The following is a 24,156-nucleotide window of genomic DNA, read 5'->3' as shown; positions in this document are numbered from 1 at the left end:
TTGTTTGTCTGTCTGCAGTTTGAGAGGTTCAACAGGCCAGCTTCCCATAACATAAGTCAAACACTGTGAATAACCCTTAACGTTTAATATGTACATATGATCCGTCATTGCCGATATAAATAAATCTGTACAGTATACTTTACTTAAACATGCTGTACATAATCATCCAGTCCATCTATAACCATTCAGTATTTATTCATTTGCACCATTTCTATTTTTCACAACCTACAGAAAATTTGACTTGAATGTAGACATTTTGTTCCTCTGATTTTATTGATGTAATTGGTACTTTTTATATAGATTTAAAAATACACCTATTTTTTCACTACTTGTGAACATTACATTCCCATTTATTCTGAACTGTATCTGTTCAGGTTTGTTTTCTTTGTCCCTCGCTCTTATTTCAGTTTCTGTGCACGCATACCATACCATACCTACACCATACCATACCATACCTACACCATACCATACCATACCTACACCACACCATACTACACCATACCATACCTACACCATACACCATACCATACCATACCTACACCACACCATAACATACCTACACCATACCTACACCATACCATACCATACCTACACCATAACATACCTACACCATACCTACACCATAACATACCTACACCATACCATACTACACCATACACCATACCATACCTACACCATACCATACCTACACCATACCATACCTACACCATAACATACCTACACCATACCATACCTACACCATACCATACCTACACCATACCATACCTACACCATACCTACACCCAACGTCGGAAATACACGAGGGCAAAGGGCAAAACTGCCCCTAAGAAATATAATTTTGCCCCCGATATCACTAGGAGAGGGGCAAAAAATGCCCCCATAATTTCCTCTGATAATAATGATAATTTAATGAACTTGTCAAAAACACCGTAGCCTATATGACCCGGTGCAGTTGCCATAGAATGGTTCTTCACGCACACGCAAAACCAAACGTTCTAAACAAATAAATAAATGGAGCGCTTCTTAATCAGACCTGTGACTGCGAGACTGCGGTCAACTCAGCAGACACTTGCACTTTAGTTCACCTATATGCTGAAATTCATGGTAAACGCATTGAAACGGCACAGATCGGGAGGGAGCGAAGGACTTTGAAAGATTAACGTGAGACAACATCCGGTTTCTTCAGACGAACATCCGGTTTTCAGAATAAGATGCCAACAAAGTATACATATTGCATAATGGAAATTAGATTAAATGAATTATATTCACGTTAAGTATAAAACATGCTAACTGCATCTCGTGAGTTAAAGGGAAAATACGCCTAAATTGTGCGTAAAGTGTCTTTATTCTTTGATTTGAGGGTTGCTGGAAATGAATAATACCTGACTGACAGTCAATTAAGATATTTTACTAAGCAACAACTCTGAACTGAATTTGTACCTTCAAATGGCACTTTTTTTGAATTTTTAAGGTGCTATAAAAATGTTTTCCTCAAAAATTCCACACAATGACTGATGCATATGTTCAGGACAAAAATGGGTAATATCACAATATTTGAGGTGCTACAAAAATATTTTTCTCAATAATTCCATACAATGACTGATGTATAAGTAATCAAGGCATCGTTGACTTAATAATTGTTAATAGTTGTTTAAAAATGTAATAATAACAATAAATTAAAGCTGCGAGCAGCGATGAACGGGCCCTCGCAATCTGCAGCGCGTCGGGGGTGCCGGCGGGACTCCGGCCTGCGCGTCCGAGAACGTCCGCGACCGTCGGACGGTGTGTCCACGAGCGAGACATTTTTAATCCTGCGTGGATGCTGGAAATGATGCTTTGCAAATATTCTGATGCTTCCTGTATCCGCTGCCTGGTGCTACAGAACGCGTGCAAACATGCATTATGTTGCTCTGTGTCAAGTGTAAACCACATGGTGTAAAAGTAATGTAAATTGGAGGAGTTTGTCACAAAACGCAGACCATGAGTGTTATCAAGCATGTGAAGTTTGAGACTGTTTGGAATATGTCCAGCTGAGTTACATCAGCTTTTTTCATGGGGAATCACGTAAAGTAGCCGCCCGCTACGGCTAAACGATTCCGTCAAACGTAAAGCTTTTGATAACTTTTAATCACAACGGTCTTGACATGGTACTGACAAAATTTAAAGTGGATCTGATGAAGTCCCTAGGAGGAGTTCGTTAAAGTATAGCGACTAGAAATAGGCCAAAATCTATTGAAAAATGACACATAAATGAAACTGGACGACTTCCGGTAGGGTTTAGAGCATGGTCCCAAGAGACTTATATTTAAGTCTCCATAGGATACATGTGCTTACTAAGTTTCATACATGTAGCTCAAACGTAGCGCTGGGGCTGCTGTTTTGAAATATTGTAGGGGGCGCTATAGAGGCAATTTAAAACGGACGATTAAAAAAATCATATAGAATATTTCTTCCAATGACCTATAACACATGTACAAAGTTCCATGAGTTTTTGAGCATGCCAAGTCACTAAACCATCAGCTTCCTTTTTCATGGCGAACGATGCGTTGCCACGGCAACAGCGTTAATCCAAAATGCACAATATTAATGATAATGCATCATCAATGTCTTAAGGCTATCCGTACCAAATTTGAGACTCATCAGGTCACCTGGCTAGGAGGAATAAAGAAAAGTATAAAATATGACATTTCCTCTCGCCAGTAGGCGGCGCTATGAGTTATTGAAATTTTTTCAATTGAAATATGTTCAAGCTTGAAGTAGCATCATGCATAAGAAGTTTTGTGCGGATTGGATAATGTACCTTGGAGTTATAACAACTTATAAGAACTTATTTTTTCAAAAACAATGAGGCAAAATGGCCGCCACGCCACATCACGGTTCTTCGATGAAAACTCTAGATTTTGATAACTTTTAATCACAAAGGTCTTAAGAGCATCCTGACCAAAGGAGAAGTTCATTGCTTAAAATCTCTAGGAGGAGTTCGTCAAAGTGCGAAGGCTGAAATCTGCAAAAAGTGACAAAAAGCACAACTTCGCGGGTTTACTGTAGTGCCCCCTAGTGGTTGAGTGCAAAACAAATCTCAGGGGATGTTACAGCATGCGATGTGCACATATGCTGCAAATTTTGTAATTTTAGGACAAACGGTTGAGAAGTTATGTGTATTGATATTAAGCCACGCACCTAAGAAGTTTATTGGTCCATATCTTCTAAACGCTAAGAGATATCAAAACGCTTTTGATAATTCTTGATGATCGAGATCGAATAATTATCCACAGCTGAATAATTATCCACAATTGCTCATATACTGTAAGCCTAAATAAGTATATTTATTATTTTGAACAAAGGTTAAATGTTATTTCACAAGTTTCAAAAAGTGCCCCCAATTCTTTTTAAATGCCCCTAGATTTCAGTGAGTGGGGGCAAAAATTGCCCCCTAAAAAATATGTAAATTTCCTACCCTGCCTACACCATACCATACCTACACCATACCTACACCATACCATACCATCACCATACCAATACCATGCCAAGTTTGTTAAACCAACTAAATTAACTTGCACCTTGCAAATTAGTCATTGCTTATTTGTTGCACCATTTGTTTCAATACTATGCCTAATACTTGACCATCCAAATTACATCTAATTTACATTCGAGCGTTCTTGTACTGGACCTTCTGTTTACTGAAGAACATCCTTCTTCAAGCAGCCAGCAATATACAGCAGTCAATTTTATTCTGTTAAATGTCATTTAAGCAACAGCTCTTGAAACAACAAACCTCGTGTGGCAATAGGTACAATGGAGTAGATATATATTTATTGAATGAACGCAAGTATTCTATCTGTATCCGACTGTGTCACCTTGTGTTCCTGTCTTGGTCTCGGATCTTCTTCTCCATTTCGGCATCTGTGAGGGTCTCCAACAGGGGGCACCACTGGTCTGCATCACCTGTGTTGCGGATGGCGATCTCTACTGTCGGGAGTGGGTTCTCACTGTAAGCACATTACAAGCATGGCAGTACTGAATCAGTCCAACATAATACACCAAAGTACATCAGCTCGTAATGGGTATAGAAAATAAGGAATAAGACTATATGTCCTCCAACGTCAATGAAAGTTTGTCGTATTAATTTGAAGTCAAACCTCTTCAATACATTCTATGTCTACCTTAATCATAGTGTGTTCAGACCACTGCCCCCATTGATTCTACCGACTCCGTTGACGTGAGTGGCTGAGTTACCTGAAGGCATAGGTCCTCTGGTGCCAGCTGAGCTGACCGCGAATGCTGTAGGCGATAGTGGTGACAAACTCTCCGCCCAGACCGAGCTCAGAGCACAGCTTCAGTGCAAATGACTCCGGCGAGTTCTCTCTCTCTGACATGTCCCACTCAAACTGGTCCACCAGAGAAATGTTCCCCACGTGGATGTTCAGCTGAGGAATGGAGAAAAACAAATACTACATGTTTTTTACCAACTTAATCGGCTGTTAGCAATATGTCTTTAAAATTACAGTGGATTCAAATCTGCCTGAACCCAGACGATCTTCCATTCTCTGGATCATCATCACCATCATCATCCTCTGTCTCTGCATCTCTTCTCCCTTCTCTCAGTTCAATCGGACTCTCTGACGTTAAAAGTCTTTGGGCAGAGTGGGTGATTTTTATTTGGCTAATTCAATAAATCAAATACTAGCTAAATACGTATATCACAGTAAATTAGATTTATGTTAAATTGGATTAAAAATGTTGAACCTACTTCAATAATAATTTCACTTATTAAAACAATATAAGTAGGAGGGTGGCAGTAATATTTGATTATTTGGGGTTCACAGTGAAATTGAAGTCTATGGTCTATGATTTTGCGTCGGAGTGACTGACTGAGAAGAGACAGGGATAACCTGGTTTTACATCTGCAATGGTGTAAAACAAGAGGAAAAAAACAAAAAGAACTACATGTTGCATCAATCAATTAAAAAAACAAAAACAGTCTAATCTTTGGAAAATATTCAAAACTGTGGCATTGACAGGAGGCTTAGTTAGCAGACACAGGTGTGCTGGTTGCTATGAAAACTAAGTGGTTATTGACTCACTTCATACCTGCCCCTGCCTTCAGCTAATCTACATTAAACATTTTCAGAATGACTTTAGTGGAGCTCTACATAGATTTTCACAATTTTAGCAGAGAGCTTGATTCGCTCACTTTTATTGACCTTTTCCATCACAGTTGTCCCAAGATACAGTATGACATACAGGTGCAATTAAAATGTAAACTGGTAAATGGACTGTACTTCTCTTTTCTAGTCTTCCGACCACTCAAAGATCTTTAACACTGCATGTCATCATTCACCCATTCATACACTGATGGGGGGGCTACCATGCAGGCTGCCCATCAGAGCCATCTGATCGTAGGCACAGCCTGCAGGAGCAATTTTGGGGTTCAGTGTCGTGCCCAAGGACACATCAACATGGAGTAGCGGAGCAGGGGATCGAACCTGATCCTCTGATTGAAGAACGATCCGCTCTACTGCTGAGCCTCGCATAGAATCAACTAAGATGAATAGAATAAATAAACGAGAATGGGACAAATTGATATTGAGATACAAACGGGTTGGGAAGAAAGCTAGCGAAAGGTACAAAACTCTACAGCTACCAGAGAATAAAGTGGGTTTCCAGTTCTGAAAAACTGTCATAGATTTGTTGAACTAACTTTAATATGTTGGTGTACAACCAACTCCGACGCTAGATGGAAAGAAATTGAGCAAGCGATGGGAAAAGGAATACCAGAAAAAAAGGTTATTGATCGTAATATATCGCAATGTTTGTTATTGCAAAATGTATAAAATCACATCATCAATCATGGTGATAGTCCCTTCTGGGCGTGTCTTAGTCCCGTCTGGGCTATCACCTCAATTTGAAATTTGAAAATGGTTTGCATATGACCCAAACTTTACACCTTGTAAGCCTGAAAAAAGATTCAAAGATTGAAGAAGAAAGCTAAAAAGTATTGTTGAAAAAAATTAAAAAAAGGACAAATGCAAGAACATTTTCCATACTAACAAAATGTGTAGCAGAATAGTATAGTAGGATGGACCTTATAAAAAGGTAATTATAAATAAATAATTTCTAAACCAGAGTTTCTCAACCCGTAAATTAAAGGGGCAAGACACAAGATTGGGAGCATTTTGATTGCCTCTCAACGGCTCTCAACATGGTGAAGGCGAGCCGCCGGCTCACAGTCAACGGTGTTAACCCGGAATCAGAATCAGAATCAGAACCATTTATTGCCAAGGAAGTTTGCACCTACAAGGAATTTATCGTGGCGGTTGGTGCGTAATATTTAACAAACAATAACATTAAACTGTCAGCAATCAACACATTGCGAGAAATAGAAACATTAAATTTACAATAAACTATAAAATATAAAATATAGTGCACAACAAAACAGATAACAGGACTGTAAAACAAGTGAAGTGTAAGTGAAATGTTAAAAGTGACGAGAGTGTTTAAATAAAGAAACAGGGATGTGCAGGGGAGATCCCAGAAGGAAATGTCCTGGGGATGACAGTCAGTGGGGGACCCAGGCTCTGTTAATGAGCCCGACTGCGGACGGGAAGAAACTATTTGTGTGGCGTGAGGTCTTGGTTCTGATGGACCGCAGCCTCCTGCCAGATGGAAGGGGCACAAACAGATCATGTCCAGGGTGAGAGGGGTCGGCTACAATCTTTCGTGCTCGCTTCAGGGTCCTTGAAGCGAACAGGTCCTGGAGGGACGGCAGATTGCAGCCAATCACCCCCTCAGCAGAGCGAATGATGCGCTGCAGTCTGCCCTTGTCCTTGGCAGTGGCTGCAGCGTAACAGACCGTGATGGAGGAGCAGAGGATGGACTCAATGATGGCTGTGTAGAAATGCACCATCATTGACTTTGGCAGGATGAATTTCTTCAGCTGCCTCAGGAAGTACATCCTCTGCTGAGCCTTCTTGGTGATGGAGCTGATGTTCAGCTCCCACTTGAGGTCCTGGGATATGATGGAGCCCAGGAAGCGGAAGGACTTAACCGCATCGACGGGCGAGTAACACACAGTGATAGGGGCTGGTGGGGCTGCGTTCTTCCTGAAATCCACAACCATCTCCACTGTCTTTAGAACGTTAAGCTCCAAGTTGTTCAGACCGCACCAGGTCACCAGGTGGTCAGTCTCCCACCTGTAAGCGGACTCATCCCCACCAGAGATGAGTCCAATGAGGGTGGTGTCATCCGCGAACTTCAGGAGCTTGACGGACTGGTGAGTGGAGGTGCAGCTGTTGGTGTACAGGGAGAAGAGCAGAGGGGAAAGAACGCAGCCTTGGGGGGAACTGGTGCTGATGGTCCTGGAGGCTGAGACGTGCTTTCCCAGCTTCACGTGCTGCTTCCTGTCAGACAGGAAGTCTGTGATCCACTTGCAGGTGGAGTCGGGCACCTGCAGCCGAGAGAGCTTGCTATGCAGCAGAGACGGGATGATGGTGTTGAAAGCAGAGCTGAAGTCCACAAACAGGATCCTGGCGTAGGTTCCTGGGGAGTCCAGATGCTGGAGGATGAAGTGAAGGGCCATGTTGACTGCGTCATCTACAGATCTGTTGGCTCTGTAGGCGAAATGCAGGGGGTCCAGGAGTGGGTCGGTGAGGGTTTTTAGGTGAGACAGGACAAGGCACTCAAAAGACTTCATGACCACAGAGGTCAGGGCGACGGGCCTGTAGTCATCGAGTCCTGTGATCCTTGGTTTTTTTAGGGACAGGGATGATGGTGGAGGCCTTGAAGCAGGCTGGTACGTGGCATGTCTCCAGGGAGGTGTTAAAGATGTCTGTGAACACCGGAGACAGCTGATCAGCACAATGCTTCAGGGTGGATTGGGAGACCAAGTCTGGGCCGGCTGCTTTGCGGGGGTTCTGTTTTTAAAAAGCCTGTTGACGTCACTCTCCAGAATAGAGAGAGTCGTCACTGGGGAGGGGGGTGGGGGGGCGCTGGGATGGGTGATACAGAGGCATGGGCCCCTGCTGAGCTGGGGGAGGGGGGCTGGTGGTCTGGGGCTGGTTGATGGGGCTGTGGGGGATGGAGTCAGGACTGTCCCATTGTCTTTCGAATCTGCAGTAGAACTCATTCAGCTCGTCTGCCAGGCGGAGGTCGTTCATGGAGTGGGGGGTTTTTGGCTTGTAGTTGGTAATCTGTCTGAGACCTCTCCAGACAGAAGCAGAGTCATTGACTGAGAGCTGATGTTGCAGTTTCTCAGAGTACAGTCGTTTAGCATTTCTCACCGCCTTGCTAAACCTGTACTTTGACTCTTTGTACAACCTTGCAAACAACGGCGATAGTGCTGACAGAGCTAACAGTGTTTACCTGAGAGAGCACTGGAGGGTGGGTGCTACGTTTCCGCAGTATAAATATTCTTCTTACCATCTTCTTGCCATTATGAATCCAAATTGAATGTATTCAGGGTCACATTTCCTCACCACACGCTTTGGAGCATTTAAAAGGTGTAGGGTTGTCTCCCACATCACTTTTTGCTTTAAACTATCCATTTTGTGTCACTGCATCCGAGGGAACTTTAGCAAGCCAACAGCAAAGTACGTTTGTCTCTGATGGTGTGTTGCAATGTTCTAAACTAAACTGGACATTCTTTTCATTGACTTTAGTCAATGAAAAGAAAATGACCTAACAAACCCTGGTCTAGTATGTTCCTGCTAAGCCACCTGCTATTCCCTGAGGAATTGTTCCTTTGGTTCAGCACGCACCTTGATGATAACTCTCTGGTCTGCCTGCTCTTCCAGTATGCTGTCAGTGGGGTAGGACTCAATCTGCTGACGAATGGCTGAGGCAATGGCGGGGACGAAGGCCAGAGGATTTAGGTCCAGGTCATCACATAAAATCTCTGCAAACATCTCTGGGGTCATCAGTTTCTCTGAAGAGGGACGGATTGGGAGGGTTAGAGAAAGTTCTAAAATTGAATAACTTTACATATCAGAAAAATTAAACGGTAGACAATACTGTATGCTTTGGATGTTGGTAAGCTAGTTGACGTATGTATTAACCATTCATGTTCCACGTGAAGGCATCTCGCAGTTTCTGTCCGTCAATCTCCATGTCTAGACGAATGGGAACCAGCGCCTCTACCTGGGCTGCGTTCTCATGGATCACTGCAGGGTCGTGGTCATCAAAGCTGAGCAAGACACAGAAAACCTCAATGTTGCATTATTATTGTGTATCCGAGGAATTATAAATTGTCTTCAAAAAAATATGCAATGTGTAAGATCTGGCCAGAATTTTGGTTTAAACATTTATTTTTTAATTAACCAACATCATCAACGGAATGTGAAGATATTACAGTGAACATGAAGTCAAGGATGGCTATGTATTGTGAGATATCTACTGAAATGAGCATGCTAACCAGCTAGCCCTGGCCCATCCTGTCTTTTCATACCACTTGTACCTCAAGAGGCGATAGTGAGTCACTGTGGCGTTCAGTCTGTCCTCAGTCCAACGTGAGAGGACGAAGACGTAGTCAGGGTTCCCACTCTTTTCTAGAGATCATTTTCAGGGATCTAGCTGGTATGATATATACACTAAATCCTCTTTCTTATAAATTAAACTAACCATTGCTGCCTGAATTTTACCATAACAATGCAGCATTGCTTTAAAAGGACAATGCTAGCACAGAAAAAAGTAGTTAGCCAGTATTTAGGGCTACTATTCATCGCGTTGACTGACTTCCCATTCATTATCCATCTACTATCAAACTCTCTCAACCATGCCCAACACACATTTCAAACCACTGCCCTTTGCCAAATTTGAATCACAAATGTTTAACCTTGCAGCTGAAACAAGCTAGCAAGCACGTCAATTTTAGCAACAGAACCTAACATTCTAACCAATTTAACATTATTCAACCATTAAAAAACCAGTTGGGAAGAAAGCAAAGATATGTATTGTCATCAAACCTGCATGTGCTACCATGTGACGTGACATCGGGGTGTGTCCACAGCGTTTCCACAGCATAACCAAAATAGTCTCTTGAACACATCATTATGAAGCTCAAAACAACCTGAAATAACATTAGCTTTGCAGGGCTGTGCTGCCCACCGGCTGCTAACAGCTAACGTTAACAAGCTTCCTCCCGCATCGAAGATGCGTGTGTTTGGGAGGTAATGATGCTACGCAGGATAAATTAGACGTGGATTATACTGCAAGAGTTGTGTGAGAGATATTTTGATATAATATTGCTGCCCACATTTACCTCAATTCATCAAGATTTTGTCTTTTTTGTTAACTGTGGAGGCATGCAAAAAAAAAAAGTTCTCTTCAAGAATTCAAGCTAACACGGGGTGAGTGTAATTGTTATACAAATGTTCATTATGTGGGTGAATTATTCCTTTAATATCACTTTCAAATGCCCATATGTGCATTGAAAGACCTATTTATCTGGCCACAAACGCAAGTGGAATCCTTTTAGAAAGAGATCTCTTTCAATATCTCTCGGAGTTTCTCCTGACTTGACCAGTTAGGAGCTACCTTTAGCCTGAGGATATATTGCTTCACAACATAACAGAGATGCAGAGCTTGTGCCACACAGTTCCACTTTTTGTTTTAAAGCTTTCTTACCACAGAGGGAAGGTCCTTTTCTTGTCACGGCCCATTCGGTTGCGGTTGATGGTGGTGGAGCAAGGCACAGCATCGAGATGGTGAGAGCTGTTGGGCAGTGTGGGAACCCACTGACTGCTCCTCTTTGCTTTCTGCTCCCTTATATAAAGGGGAAAAAAAACAAGGTTGACACGGGTTGACAAGAAATGAAGTATTGTAATTCCATTCAATTGAGGGACTCACAAGAAACAGATTAAGATATCCTGACTTTTCTGACTGGCTCAGGCTTTCTGTTATCAATTTGTAGTTTCCAAGCCCACGCTGAGATAACCCTTATGAAGACATCACCATGAATTCATCAGGATAGATTTTTTAATACTCCGTTTGTAAAATTGGTGAACTGTTATCTAACTATGGTACAACTAATTTCAGTGCTGTGAAAAGTATTTGGGGCCCACATCTGCTCCTTCGTGTTCTGAGACCAAGGTGCATCTTGAATCACATTCTTTTTGGGACAATGGAAACAAAATGAAAATGTAACAACAACAACAACAAGAACACAACAAATGCTAAATGAGCCATCGTCTCATTGAAGTTACCTGAGGTAAGCCGGGGGCTCTGTGCTGATGGACACTGCCTTGTATTTCTCATCATTACCCTCGAAGATCTCTTCACATTCTGATGCCTTCAGCAGAGTAACACTAGTGGCTACAGATGGACAATGGCCAAGACAGAAACACAGATGCATGTCAACTTTTACTCACATCTTAACTGCTGAATCTCACATGCATTGTGGCTATAATTGCGAAGGATTCTAACTGATGCAGTTGCTATCATTGTCATAATGTTTTGGGATTTTTTTTGTTGGGGGTTAAACATGGTAGGTGTTGTAAATTCTTCACAGACAAAGACGATAAAGTTACGGAGCTTTTATTTTGAAATTGTATTGGACGTTGCGGACTGTTTCCGCTTCCGGTTGCGCTAACGGTAGATCTTACGTAGGACCAACGGTCGAATCAGATCGAGTCATTGACGATGTAAGTGATAGAAGTGTAAATCTGAATCTATGTGGCGTAACTGTTCCGTTTGTTGTTGTACTTAATGTTTTTAAGTGCATTTACTGTGAGTGTCAAAGTTGAGCTAAGTGGCTAACCTGGCTAGCAAGCCTGTATTCTTTGAATGTATGTGTGTTTGCTTTAAGAGTTTACTATTGCTAGTATTTCAGTTCTATAATTCGTTTTCTGTGTTTATTTCAGAAACTCGGTCATCTATTATTCAAACTCATTCATCATCTGTAAATCTGTCAAACTATAAGACTGAATTCAGAAACGTATGGCTCAAACAGATGTCTACGTGTTCTCTGACCGGAACCCTGTAGTGGTCAATAATCATCTTTAAATCAGCAACTCAGGGGTTGAATCCCCAACAAATGGTCCTTCGAGCCGGATTAATTGACTACTACAGAAGATGACATCTGAAGATAGATCTACCCATCAGCCTTATTTCGAAGATCAGCAGCGTCATGTGAGACATCATCGCGTCCCCAAACATCTTGAGGACTATGTCCTTGCCTACAATCCACAGCGACCTGCCCTTTCCTCCCATTCTACAGAGGAGCAGAGAGGAGCAGCGGCCGCAGCAGAGTGTAGCCGAGCGGATACAGCCTCTTATCTGGGCAGACGCACAGCCTCACACAGCCCCAGCTCCGATGACCTGCTGAACAGCACTTCACTTAAACAACTCATCGAATCCATCTCTAGGAACGAGAAGGAAGAGGACGCTGAAGTGGTTCAACTAACACACAAACTCCAGCAGTATGAAACCAGACGTCGTCGTCAGGAGCTGTTGGAACACATCTCTTCCTTCATGATGGAAGAAGAGATAGACGAGGGTCATGACACCAGTAAGAGTGCCACACCCCCATCAATACCTTCATCTCCCGTGCCTCACCCCCAGATGTCCCTCTTCTCCCCAAGTAGCTTGCTTTCATCGACAGAGGAGCAGGCTAAGGACACGGAGCCTCAGGCTATTGGACATATAACAGGACACATGTCTGGGAGACCAGAGGTTGAGACTGAAGTTAGAGCCTACGCTCCTATAGCAGGAGACCAGAGACTAAATTCTGCATTTACCCCAGTGCTTCCAGCCTCATCAGAGCGGTTGGGCTACTTGTGTTCTGTAGTTTCATCAGGCATGATGACACCTACTCCGGTCCAGCAGTACCCTACTAAGTCAGACCCACTGCAGCCTCATACCTCAGGGCTGCCTCGCCACCGTGGTGATGAAGGACAAGCGCGTGGACAGTCGATTGCTACTTCTCCACTGCATGAGCCTATAGCAGTCTCTTACAGCTATCCAGCCACACAGCATTACCACTCACCACAAGTGATGCCTCACGGCCTTTTCAGCCATGGCCCGCCTCACTATGCTACAGTGCCTTCATCACTACCACCACTTCAGCAGACTCTCTGCGCCCAGAGGTAATTCATCTCCAGCTCATCAGATGCAGCTGCCATCAGGTCAGACTGTGACCCCATACAGCTCTGGTCTGCCACAACGCCCTGCATATGGTGTGCCAACACCCAAAATCCCCGACTTCTCCACTGACTGCGAAAGGGAGATCGCTAACCTGAAGCTGGCTGTAGACAATCTGCTCGAGCCTTATACAGAACTGTCCGAGAAGTATAAATATCACGTGCTACTCGAACATCTTAAGCTGCCCGAGGCGCAGATGATTGGTCAGTCTTGCCGCCACCATCCAAACCCATACTCAGCAACTATGCAAGCCTTGCAGTTACAGTATGGCCAGCCACACCAGCTGGCACAAAGTGAGATAGCAGCCATTCTGACCACCCCAGATGTGAAGCCTAGTGATGCCCACATCTTCCAGAGTTTCGCCCTACAAGTCCACCTCCTAGTGACTATGCTGCTCTCCTTAGAGGGACCCAAGAGTATGGAGCTAAACTGTTGCTCTCATGTCGACCGCTTACTTAGTAAGCTACCAAAGTACCATAGAGATGGGTTTATTGAGTATTTACAAGTTCAGGGAAAGCTGAATAGCACAAGTCTCAACCCCTACAACCTACAAGATCTCAATGTATGGCTTCAAGGTAAAGCTCAACAGCAGCGCCTGTCCAGCAGATTGGTGCAGCGCTACCAAACAGGACAACCCCCAAGTAAATGGAAGGGAGAAGATCACGTCAAAAGGCAAAGTTCAAGGTGTCTCTGTATATCACAGTACAGGGCCCCAGAGTCCCTCCAGTAACCACACACAATCCAAGAAACCATTCAAAATACAATGTCTCTTCTGTGACAGCAAAGAACATTATATCAGTCGCTGTCGCAGTATCACAGAGCAGTCAGCAGTTGATCTGGATAAGTGGATAACGGAGGGAAGGCGCTGCTGGAAATGTGCACGTACTCATGCACCTGAGTCGTGCAACCTCAAGAAACCCTGTAGTGACTGCAATGGTATTCACCTCCAAGTCCTCCACGGTGTAGCACAGCGTCGAACCATCAACTCACAGTCAGGGGCCACAGAAAGCAGAGTCTACCTGACACCCAGCATTACATCAAGCAAAGTACTGCTGAAAGTAGTCCCCATCCTGCTGCACAACAAGTCCAGGTCTATGGAGACATTTGCTATCCTGGATGATGGCGCACAGAGGACTATCATCCTGCCACAGGCTGTCCAACAGCTCCAGTTGACCGGTGAGTCTGAGACTATTTCCCTACGCACAGTGCGGACAGACCTAACGTAGCTACAAGGGTCAAAGGTCAACTTTGAAATCTCCCCCAGATATAACCCACAGAAGCACTACAAAGTGCAGGGAGCATTCACAGCTGAAGGCCTAGACCTAGTAGAGCAAACCTACCCAGTGCAAACACTCCAAAGACGACACACTCACCTGCGCGGGATCCCATTGAAGTCTTTCTTTAACGCCCGTCCAATGGTGTTGCTTGGATCAGATCACGTACATCTGATTACTGCCACTAAGCCGGTACGTAGAGGAGCTAACAGTGGACTTGTTGCCATCCACACTGCCCTCGGATGGGCTTTGCAAGGTGCTGAAAGGTGTGGATCCCAGCCAACTGCAGTGCAGCAATGTCTTTTCACCACAGTCGTTCCTCCGAATGACCTCTTGTGCCGAAACGTGGAAAAGTCGTGGCAACTTAACGTTCTGCCTTTTTGGAACGAGAAATTGGTAGTTCGTTCCCGTGAGGACCAAGAAGCCATGAACCTCTTAGACACAAAGACGCAGAGGGTCAACTCTGAAGGTGTTCAACGCTATGCAACCCCTCTCCTGAGGAGAGGAGCCCCTCAACTGAACAGTTCGACTCATTCAGTCATAACACATCTGCGAGCCACAGAGAAACGGCTCAAGAAGGATCCGGAGAAGGCAGCTATCTATTCAGAGGAGCTGGCAGAGCCCGGTCGTTGGAGTCAAGGGCCTCCATTCTTAAACCAGAGTGCTGAGCATTGGCCAAGGAAGCCTAAGCATGCTACAGCAGTGAGTTCAGCTGATCACATTCTGAGGCCTCACAACAGTGGAACCTAAGGACAATCTCCCTGATGCTTCTCAGTTCAGTACATGGAAGGAGTTGGTAGAGGCCACTCGTCAAGCAAGCCAGGGTGCTCAAGGGGTGGCCGAGGGTCAGAAATACCATCAAACTACTAACCCCCAGGATGCGGAGATTCTCCTGCTGAGGAAGTGTCAAGCCCATAGCTTCCCAAAAGAGGTCACCGCTCTCGAAGCACAGAAACCGGTGCAAAACCACAGCCGCTTGGTCCGAGTAGGAGGGTGGCTGCGAAGGCTGCAGAACACAGACCTAGGAGAGATCCATCCGATTGTGCTCGATCCAAAGCACCCAGCAACAAAGCTCCTCATCAAACACATGGACGAACGTCTGCTTCATCCAGGTACGGAGCGGGTGTATGCAGAACTGTGAAGGCAGTATTGGATCTTGCGAGGACGACAAGCTGTCAGACACCACCAGCTCAAGTGTCCATCCTGCCAACGCTGGCGAGCTCAGCCCAAGGTCCCACAGATGGCGGACTTGCCACCACAGCGCCTCAGGCTTCTCTGTCCACCTTTCTTATGGGAGAGAGGTTCGTTCCATAAAGGCCGGCCTTCAAGTCGCAGTTGGGAGCCAATCAGTCTCTGAAGACGTCCTCTACACAACTTTAGTGGAGGTCGAAGGCATCCTAAACTCAAAACCACTAGGGTATGTGTCAGCTGATGTCGCTGACCCTGACCCCATCACTCCTAACATCCTCCTCATGGGGCGGCGGGATGCATCGTTGCCTCAAGTTGTCTATGCCCCCGCAGGCATGGGAAGGCGGAGATGGCGCCACTGTCAGACGCTTGTGGACCAGTTTTGGATTCAGTTCACCCGGAACTATTTGCCCACTCTTCAGACAAGGCAGAAGTGGCAGAAGGCCGCTGATAACATTGCTGTGGACTCAGTCGTTCTGATCGTTGATCCATCGCTTCCCAGGGCTCAGTGGCCCATTGGGAAAGTATGTAAGACAGTCCCTAGTCAAGACGGATGTATCAGGACCGCAGAGGTCCTGGTGAATGGTAAAGTCTACACAAGACCTGTTGCTCGTCTGATCCAGCTCCCTGAGCTCAGGGATGATGCTAATGATGCATGAAGAATTCCTGTTATTACACATTTGCTGCTCAAATGTGGGGGCGGCTGTTGTGAATTCTTCACAGACAAAGACGATAAAGTTACGGAGCTTTTATTCTGAAATTGTATTGGACGTTGCGGACTGTTTCCGCTTCCGCTAACGGTAGATCTTACGTAGGACCAACGGTCGAATTAGATCCGAGTCATTGACGATGTAAGTGATAGAAGTGTAAATCTGAAGCTATGTGGCGTAACTGTTCCGTTTGTTGTTGTACTTAATGTTTTTAAGTGCATTTACTGTCAGTGTTTATCATGTAATTAGCCATCGAAATAATAGCCCAAAGTTGAGCTAAGTGGCTAACCTGGCTAGCAAGCCTGTATTCTTTGAATGTATGTGTGTTTGCTTTAAGAGTTTACTATTGCTAGTATTTCAGTTCTATAATTCGTTTTCTGTGTTTATTTCAGAAACTCGGTCATTCATCGGTCATCTATTGTTCAAACTCATTCATCATCTGTAAATCTGTCAACAAACTATAAGACTGAATACAGAAACGTATGGATCAAACAGATGTCTGCGTGTTCTCTGACCGGAACCCTGTAGTGGTCAATAATCATCTTTAAATCAGCAACTCAGGGGTCGAATCCCCAACAGTAGGTATCCTGTATGCTGGACAGTTTTCCCTGTGTGATGTTTTATCAAACACCAGTATATGGAGCCAGAGCAGATGTCATAACAAACAGTGCCTCCCTCGCCACACTGTTTGTATATTAACCAAACTTAAATCACTGACACTACGAGTAAAACACCTGCATTCAGAAACTCAGTCAAGTATGATATTATCGGCAAAATATTACTTTAAGTACTGACATTAAAAGTACCCGTGCAGTAAAATGTTCCATGTCAGTGTTACTATTATATCTGATGTTTTAGGTTATACAGTATATTATTGCTGCATTAACGTGTATGCTGCATGTTTTTAACTAATTTATATACTGTTGGTTAGTTTAATCTACAGCAATGCATCGTATTCTACAAGATCATCAAATGTTTGCAGCGCCAGTACAGCAAAGTACATTATGTACCTCCGAGATGTAGTGGAGTAAAAAGTACAATATGTACCTCCGAGATGTAGTGGAGTAAAAAGTACAATATGTACCTCCGAGATGTAGTGGAGTAAAAAGTACAATATGTACCTCTGAGATGTAGTGGAGTAAAAAGTACAACATGTACCTCTGAGGTGTAATGGAGTAAAAAGTACAATATGTACCTCTGAGATGTAGTGGAGTAAAAAGTACAATATGTACCTCTGAGATGTAGTGGAGTAAAAAGTACAACATGTACCTCTGAGGTGTAATGGAGTAAAAAGTACAATATGTACCTCTGAGATGTAGAGGAGTAGTGTTTAATGGCGGATTGAAAACCACCTGTATAGCGCCACCTAGCATCTGTGTCTGGAGTGATATTCGGCCAATCCAACGATGAGGATTGTAACCAATTCAATTTGGTGATACAATGGCGACTGGGTCTGCCCACTTAGTGTCAAAAAGAAAACCGCGAGCGAGCGATAGAGCAGTGATAGAAGTGGTGCACCAGGAGGCACTCCTTGCTCTAAGCATGGTTTTGTCCTTGCAGGCTTTAAGTTAGCTCGCGCTTGCAAAAGTAATTTGCGTGAGCTGCTGTTTGAGTTGCACGAACCTCTACACAGACGCTCGCAGATCTCCTTCATGCTCACGGATTTTGACATTGATTTGCCTTCATACTGCTGCAGTCTCCAAATGTTCTCCAGCCTACAAACTAGTTTTACTTGTTCAAGGTGAGCAGGAGGATTTTCCAGTTCTGTTGTTTCCCCATCATCACCGAATTTGACAGTCGACATCCCCTGTCGTTTTCTTTATTCAAAAGCTTTTGTTTTCATGAGCAGTAACTTAACAGGACTCAGACAGCAGTGGTCAGCCAGGTGTTCCTCTCTTCCCTTTGCTCTCCTCGGGAGAGGAACTGTGTGGGGGAGATGATGGAGACTTTTGATAAGTTGTCCAGACTGTGTCCACACGCTGTCCATACATCACTGAGATCTGAACTCAGTGTGAGCCTGGCAACCTCAGCATGTGACCCAGCAGATCAGATCTCAGTGAGCCAAGATGAGATGTGGGAGCGTGCAGCGTGGTCAGATGACAGAAGTCCTATTGGAAAGAAAAGTGTAACCACGACCTACATACGACAATAGGGGTGGGGGAAAAAATCGATATAGTATCGCGATATTTTGCGTGGTGATATTGTATCGATACACGGACGCCAAGTATCGATCTTTTATTATAAAAACTATAAAAGAAAATTTACTAGAAAAATCAAATCAATTGCTTTTTCAGTCCACTAGATGGTGCCGAGTTGTTTTCTAGTGAGGTCAGCAGAGGTGCCGGGTCAGCGTGATTGGTAGGAAGTTGGTCAAAACAAAGATAGAGACATCGGAGAAAGAAATCAGAAATGCAGCGTCCGCGTTTAAATCAGACGTCTGGACTTATTTTGGATTTTTTTAACAAGGAAGGGAAGAAGGACATGAATATGACACATGGATATGACACCGTCGCGGCGTTTTTTCACCGACACATCCGTGCCCAAGTTCTACAGAGAAGCGAAGCTTAAAGTTGAGGAATCTTTGAGTACAGCAGAAAAAGTTGCATTAACTTGCGATGCGTGGACGTCAAGCGCAGTGGATTCCTATGTGACTATAACAGCACAATATCTCAGAGGACTGGCGACTGCTGTCTCACGTTCTCCAAACTAGAGCAGTACACGTAAGTCACAGCGGGGCAAACATTACAGACCTCCTGCTAAATGCAGCACAAGATGGGGGATTGCCGACAAAAACCTGGTGGTTGTAACAACGCTTCTAACGTGGGCGTTGCCGTTCATTTAGCGGGATTCCTGCATGTGAAGTGTTTCGCTCACCCTCTCAATCTGGCCTCACAACAGGCGTTAAATCTGCCAACAGTAGCCAGGCTCATGGGGAGAGTGCGGCGCATAACTGGCTCTCTGCCCTCGACGTCCACGCATCGCAAGTTATACTGAGTTATATAAGTCTTATAGACATGTTTGCATTTAGTTAAGTTGGACTATGTAGTAATACAAACAGTTCAGTTTGTCAGGTTCCTGCAACATTTATGACATTGTTGGTCAGTCTGTCTGCTTGACAATCCTATTTTACTGCAATAAAAATGATTGAAGTGAGATGAACAGACTGAAAACTTTATCTTGTTAGATAAAACATGTTGACACAGTTTTCCTTCATAATTTGAAGTTGAAAAAAGTAATAAATCGCAATATATGTTATCGCAATACTCAGAATATGGCAGTATCGTGATAACATCGCAGTATCGTGATAATATCGTATCGCGGGACCTCTGGTCATTCCCACCCCTAGTTGACAAGTCACTAGTCTGGCTGGTCACTCGTTCAAATTTATTTTGTTAAAATTGTTTATAGCTGCAATTATTAAATATAAACCTTATAAACTGTATGTATGTTTCCAAGACAAATTTCCTTCGGGACAATAAAGTCTATCTTATCTTAAACAACCTATGGACATTACAGACGAGTAATCCCAAATGACTTGATTTTGGTCCAGAGGTGAAAAACAAACAAAGACACACCACTCACCATGTGATGATGCTACGATCTTCTTCCTCTCCTCCACCGAGGCCAGCCTCCTCCATAAAGATGGATATCGTTTATACAGAGAGCCTCTGAACATGCGCAGGTAGTTTCCAACCTGGGGAAGAAAGGCAGATCGTTTACCTTTAGACAACCAAAATGAAATAAACTACAAAAAACATTCTGCAGATTAAATCGTTTTTAATATTTGCACACAAGGCCTCAAAATAAACTAACCATCCAGGTTTTGTGGTGCTACAAGTTTCTAAGACAAGTTGTTATTGGGGCTTTCCACCAAAAACAAAAATCACTTTCTGACCTCACCCCATTCTTTGCCTACAGGTTGACGATATGAGAGAGTGTTATAATGTGGTTTGATAAACCACAATAAGCAGGAGACAGGGGCCCTCACAGCTGGTTCATATTGGATGACCACCCTCTGTAAATACAGATATCTTCTTCAAAAATAAACATCAGTATGGTTCTCTGTTTATCGCTTATTTACAAATTCAATACTTTTGGTATTTTTTTTACTTTTAAAATATGTTATAGGGTTAGGGAAGTTATCATTAACAATTCAATTTTTTTTTAAATGTAAAAAACACTGAGCAAAACTTGGAAATGGGTTGAAAGTGATGAAGCTTCCTCGTGCCTGGTAAAGAGCTTCCCTTTAGGACAGTGATTCTCAACTGGTGGGTCGCGACCCAAAAGTGGGTCATTGCCTGAAGAAAATATTTTTAAAAAATCCTGTGCTTTTATTTTGAAGGTGATTATGCAGCGGAGTGCCGTCTATTCACACTCCTTAACAATTCCATTCCATTATCCAAACCGCTTATCCTATTCAGGGTCCCTGGATCCGATCCCAGCTGACATTGGGCGAAGGCGGGGTACACTGGACAGGGCTCCAGTTTACCGCAGGCCACATATATAGACAGACAAACATTCACACCTACGGGCAATTTTGAGTCTCCAAATAACCTAAGCTGCCTGTCTTTGAACTGTGGGAGGAAGCCGGAGAACCCGGAGGGAACCCGCGCTGCCAGTACCCGTGTCCCTCTTGCTGTGAGGTGACAGTGCTAGCCACTACACCACCGTGCAGCCACTCCTTAACAATATTTGCCGTTAATGCTAATATCTGCAGAGGATAAACTGAAAACTATACCTCTGTTAATAGGTATGATACTAAGTAGAGGAATTGAAGACATGTCGGATGACATGAAACAACAGACCACAGCTCGAATTAACTATTTTAACAGAGAAGTACAGAGGACTGACGGAGAGGTTTTGTCACCTGAAGCTCAACATCAGTAAAAGCTATGAGCTACCAGAGGAACAGGAGCACCCTGTGCTGGTCCTCATCCAGGGAGAGGAAGTGAAGTGAAAGAACTTTGGGGTACAAATCAATAAACTGGACTGGACTCACAACACTGAAGCCCTCTTCAGTGTGGGACAGAGCAGACTGTTATTTCTGCAACAAACTCCTACAGGTCTTCTAGCATGCTGCAGTAGTCAGTGTTCTGTTCTTCGTGACCAGGTGGTTGCATCAAGACCTGAAGGTCACCAGTCTCTCAATAAGCGATTAAGGAAGGCCAGCTAAGTGATCGGCAGAGTGAGGACAAGGGACAAAATAAAACCATCTTGGATAAACCTTGACCCTCTCTACAACCAGACGGGCAGACTGGCAGCTCGATGCAGAGAGAAGGATAAGGAACAAAATGGAAGCCTGGGAGCTGCTCTTCTTCAGGCTGAGGCCCCTTGAGGAAAAGCTTTTGATTTACATTAGGGATGTATAAATGAAAGTGTTGATATATAAACAAATGATTTGACTTGACTTTGCTGTTCTTGATCTGCTGTATGCCTATTGGCGTGCAAGTTAATTGAGAGAAAAAGAAAGAGAGCCCTTGTACGTGTTCACATAATTGGCCAATAAAGCCGATTCTGATAGACCACGAAGTGATAGCATGACAGTAGACGATGCTTCACATATGGATGTTGCTGCAAAGAAGCTACAATCGATAAAATGTGGACGCTTCCCACACATCTTCAACCCGGCACCACATTAGATCTGTACAATCACCAATCAAGATAAGTGTCACCAATTCAGTCTCTGTGTAAAAGTTAAATATGGCCACAATCTGAGTTATGGCGTTGAATAGTGGCCAGAAAAGTGATTTTGAAGAACATTATGTCACAATGAAGTTGATCTTTTGATTATAAAATGTCATCACTTCATAATCTTTCCTATTATGACATTTGTGTGAAATGTTTCCACAATGATTGTATTCATTTTTTAGTTATGGCCCAAACCCTGATATTGAGGTCACAGTGACTTTTGACCACCAAATTCAAATTTGTGGTAAAAAAAAAGTCCCTAATTTGCTCTCTTTTAAATTTCTTTTAAAAATTTGGACTAAAAGTATTGAAATTGTGAATCACCTTGTTTGTTATCCAATGATGAGAGAAGCATACAGTCCTGTTTATATTTGTAGAAGATATCTGTGTCTTTAGGCAGCGTGAGCCTCGACGCGGGTCCACTTTGAGGGCCCGTCTTTCTGGCTGATCAATTCCGATTGGAACATCAAATTGAAACGAGTGACACCCTCCTGTCTGTCTTACGGGACAACACAAACATGCAAAATATGATGCAAATATAATACTATATAAGTATCAACTCTCCTCTGACCCTGTCATGGTTTATATTCTATAATAAGTCTTTTTTGACACTGATCACCAGAGAAAAAAAACGATGTTATAAAAGGTTAAATAACTGATTGCAAAGTCTTTCTCTCCTTTCAAGTAAATATTGGGAAGAGGCAACTTTGGCAGCAGTTACAGCCTTGATTCTATGTGCATAGGTCTCAATCAGCTGTACACGGGTGGACCTCTTCCTCAGTTGAAGTTCTCTTACAGACTTTACTGACACAGGTATATCTCCAAGGTGTCTCTGTACGTCAAGCCTTCACGCGCCTGCTGCAGTGAGGCACCACCACGCTTCATGGTGGGGGTGCTGGGTCTCTGCCTTCTTTTGATATTGTGGATGTCAACACAAATCAAAGTGTTCGAGAAGCTCTTTGTTCCAGAGCATCTAGTTCAGTGAGACACAGTGAGCACCTCAAAGCCAAGACTAAGATCACTTACTGGGTAGACCTCCTTTAATACTCACTCATTTATGGCCCCAAGACCTGGTGTTAGGGTTCCTGCTCTCTCAAACATCCATAGTTAGTATAGCATAGTGACGTAGAGGCGTCACTACTGTAGACATATATGGTTTAGCTTTACAATTGGTATGTTCAAATATCAGACGTGGCGACAGACTGAGTTCGCACGTTACTTCATGTTGATGTAACGTTGGTGATCTAACGTTAAAACAACTAACGTTATACTAGACTGGAATTACAAGTTAACGTTACTGCAAGACAGCACAAGATATTCTGTTAACTTATTTGGTTTTGAACATATAAATGATGTTTCACCTGCCGGTTGCTGGCCTTACTTTAGCCGATAATATCCCGTTCTTCGTTTTTAGGTATTTCTTTGTTAAGAAACCATCAATGGGACTGGGTTAGCATGCTAGCATCAACTAGCCAGAAGAATAGACAACTGAGGCTAACCTTAGGGTACCAAGCTTTCAAAGTAAATGAATAGATAGTCACATACCTCTGACCCAACCATGTAAAAGTCTCCATCTTGCTCCAATTGGAATTTAACTGGTTTCTGGCCAAACGTTTTACTAAGAGCCAATTGCATCTTCACGCAGTCATTAAGCAGCTATTTTAAGCAGCCTTCTCTTCTCCAGATGCGTTTGTGACCTATGATAAAAATGGGAAATCAGGGTGTCCTTGACAATTGCGTTCACTTCAGTTTTCTGCATTTAAAAACTCCAGCAAGGACAATGTCGACCAAATAGGTGTATAGCTGCATAAGGAGAGGGCAAAACATACTAAGACTACAACTAATGCTGGACACGTCCCTCTTTAGAAAGTGTATTAATCCACATCTGTGATGTGGATTTCTAAGTCTTTGTTGAAGTTTCTTTTCGAAAATCACGAACGCTGCATTGGTCTTACTCTTCGTTTCAATGTAGAGGAACAATTTCCAAAGACCACTACCGCCCCCTATCGATCTAAAGTGAGACTAGATTTAACCCACGTTTATCCGCAAAGACAATATTAAAATGGCATTTCCATTTCATTGGGGATTAGTCAAATTTTAAATCCCATTTGCTATATTACAATAAGTACTTAATATTTAGTGAGATCAAAATAAAACACATG

General features: G+C 43.4%; 1 protein-coding gene across 1 annotated transcript in view; it reads right to left on the bottom strand.

Annotated features, from left to right (window-relative positions):
* The window catches only part of smarcb1b (SWI/SNF related BAF chromatin remodeling complex subunit B1b), a 25,474-nt gene extending 1,318 nt beyond the window's left edge, over positions 1-24,156 (bottom strand). The window contains exons 1-8 of the mRNA XM_031878447.1: positions 23,540-24,156; positions 19,889-20,000; positions 11,199-11,307; positions 10,621-10,758; positions 9,054-9,181; positions 8,757-8,923; positions 4,237-4,427; positions 3,858-3,989 (exon numbers count right to left, since the gene is read on the bottom strand). Of these exons, the coding sequence (XP_031734307.1) occupies positions 3,858-3,989; positions 4,237-4,427; positions 8,757-8,923; positions 9,054-9,181; positions 10,621-10,758; positions 11,199-11,307; positions 19,889-20,000; positions 23,540-23,629 (1,067 nt within the window). The 5' untranslated portion in view covers positions 23,630-24,156. The remainder of the gene's footprint in view (positions 1-3,857; positions 3,990-4,236; positions 4,428-8,756; positions 8,924-9,053; positions 9,182-10,620; positions 10,759-11,198; positions 11,308-19,888; positions 20,001-23,539) is intronic.

The sequence above is a fragment of the Anarrhichthys ocellatus genome, unplaced genomic scaffold (assembly GCF_004355925.1).
Source record: "Anarrhichthys ocellatus isolate YVR2014 unplaced genomic scaffold, GSC_Weel_1.0 scaffold179, whole genome shotgun sequence".
NCBI classification, from domain to species: domain Eukaryota; kingdom Metazoa; phylum Chordata; class Actinopteri; order Perciformes; family Anarhichadidae; genus Anarrhichthys; species Anarrhichthys ocellatus.
The sequence above is the reverse complement of the archived record's forward strand: the minus strand, read 5'-3'. Positions and strand labels throughout refer to the sequence as shown.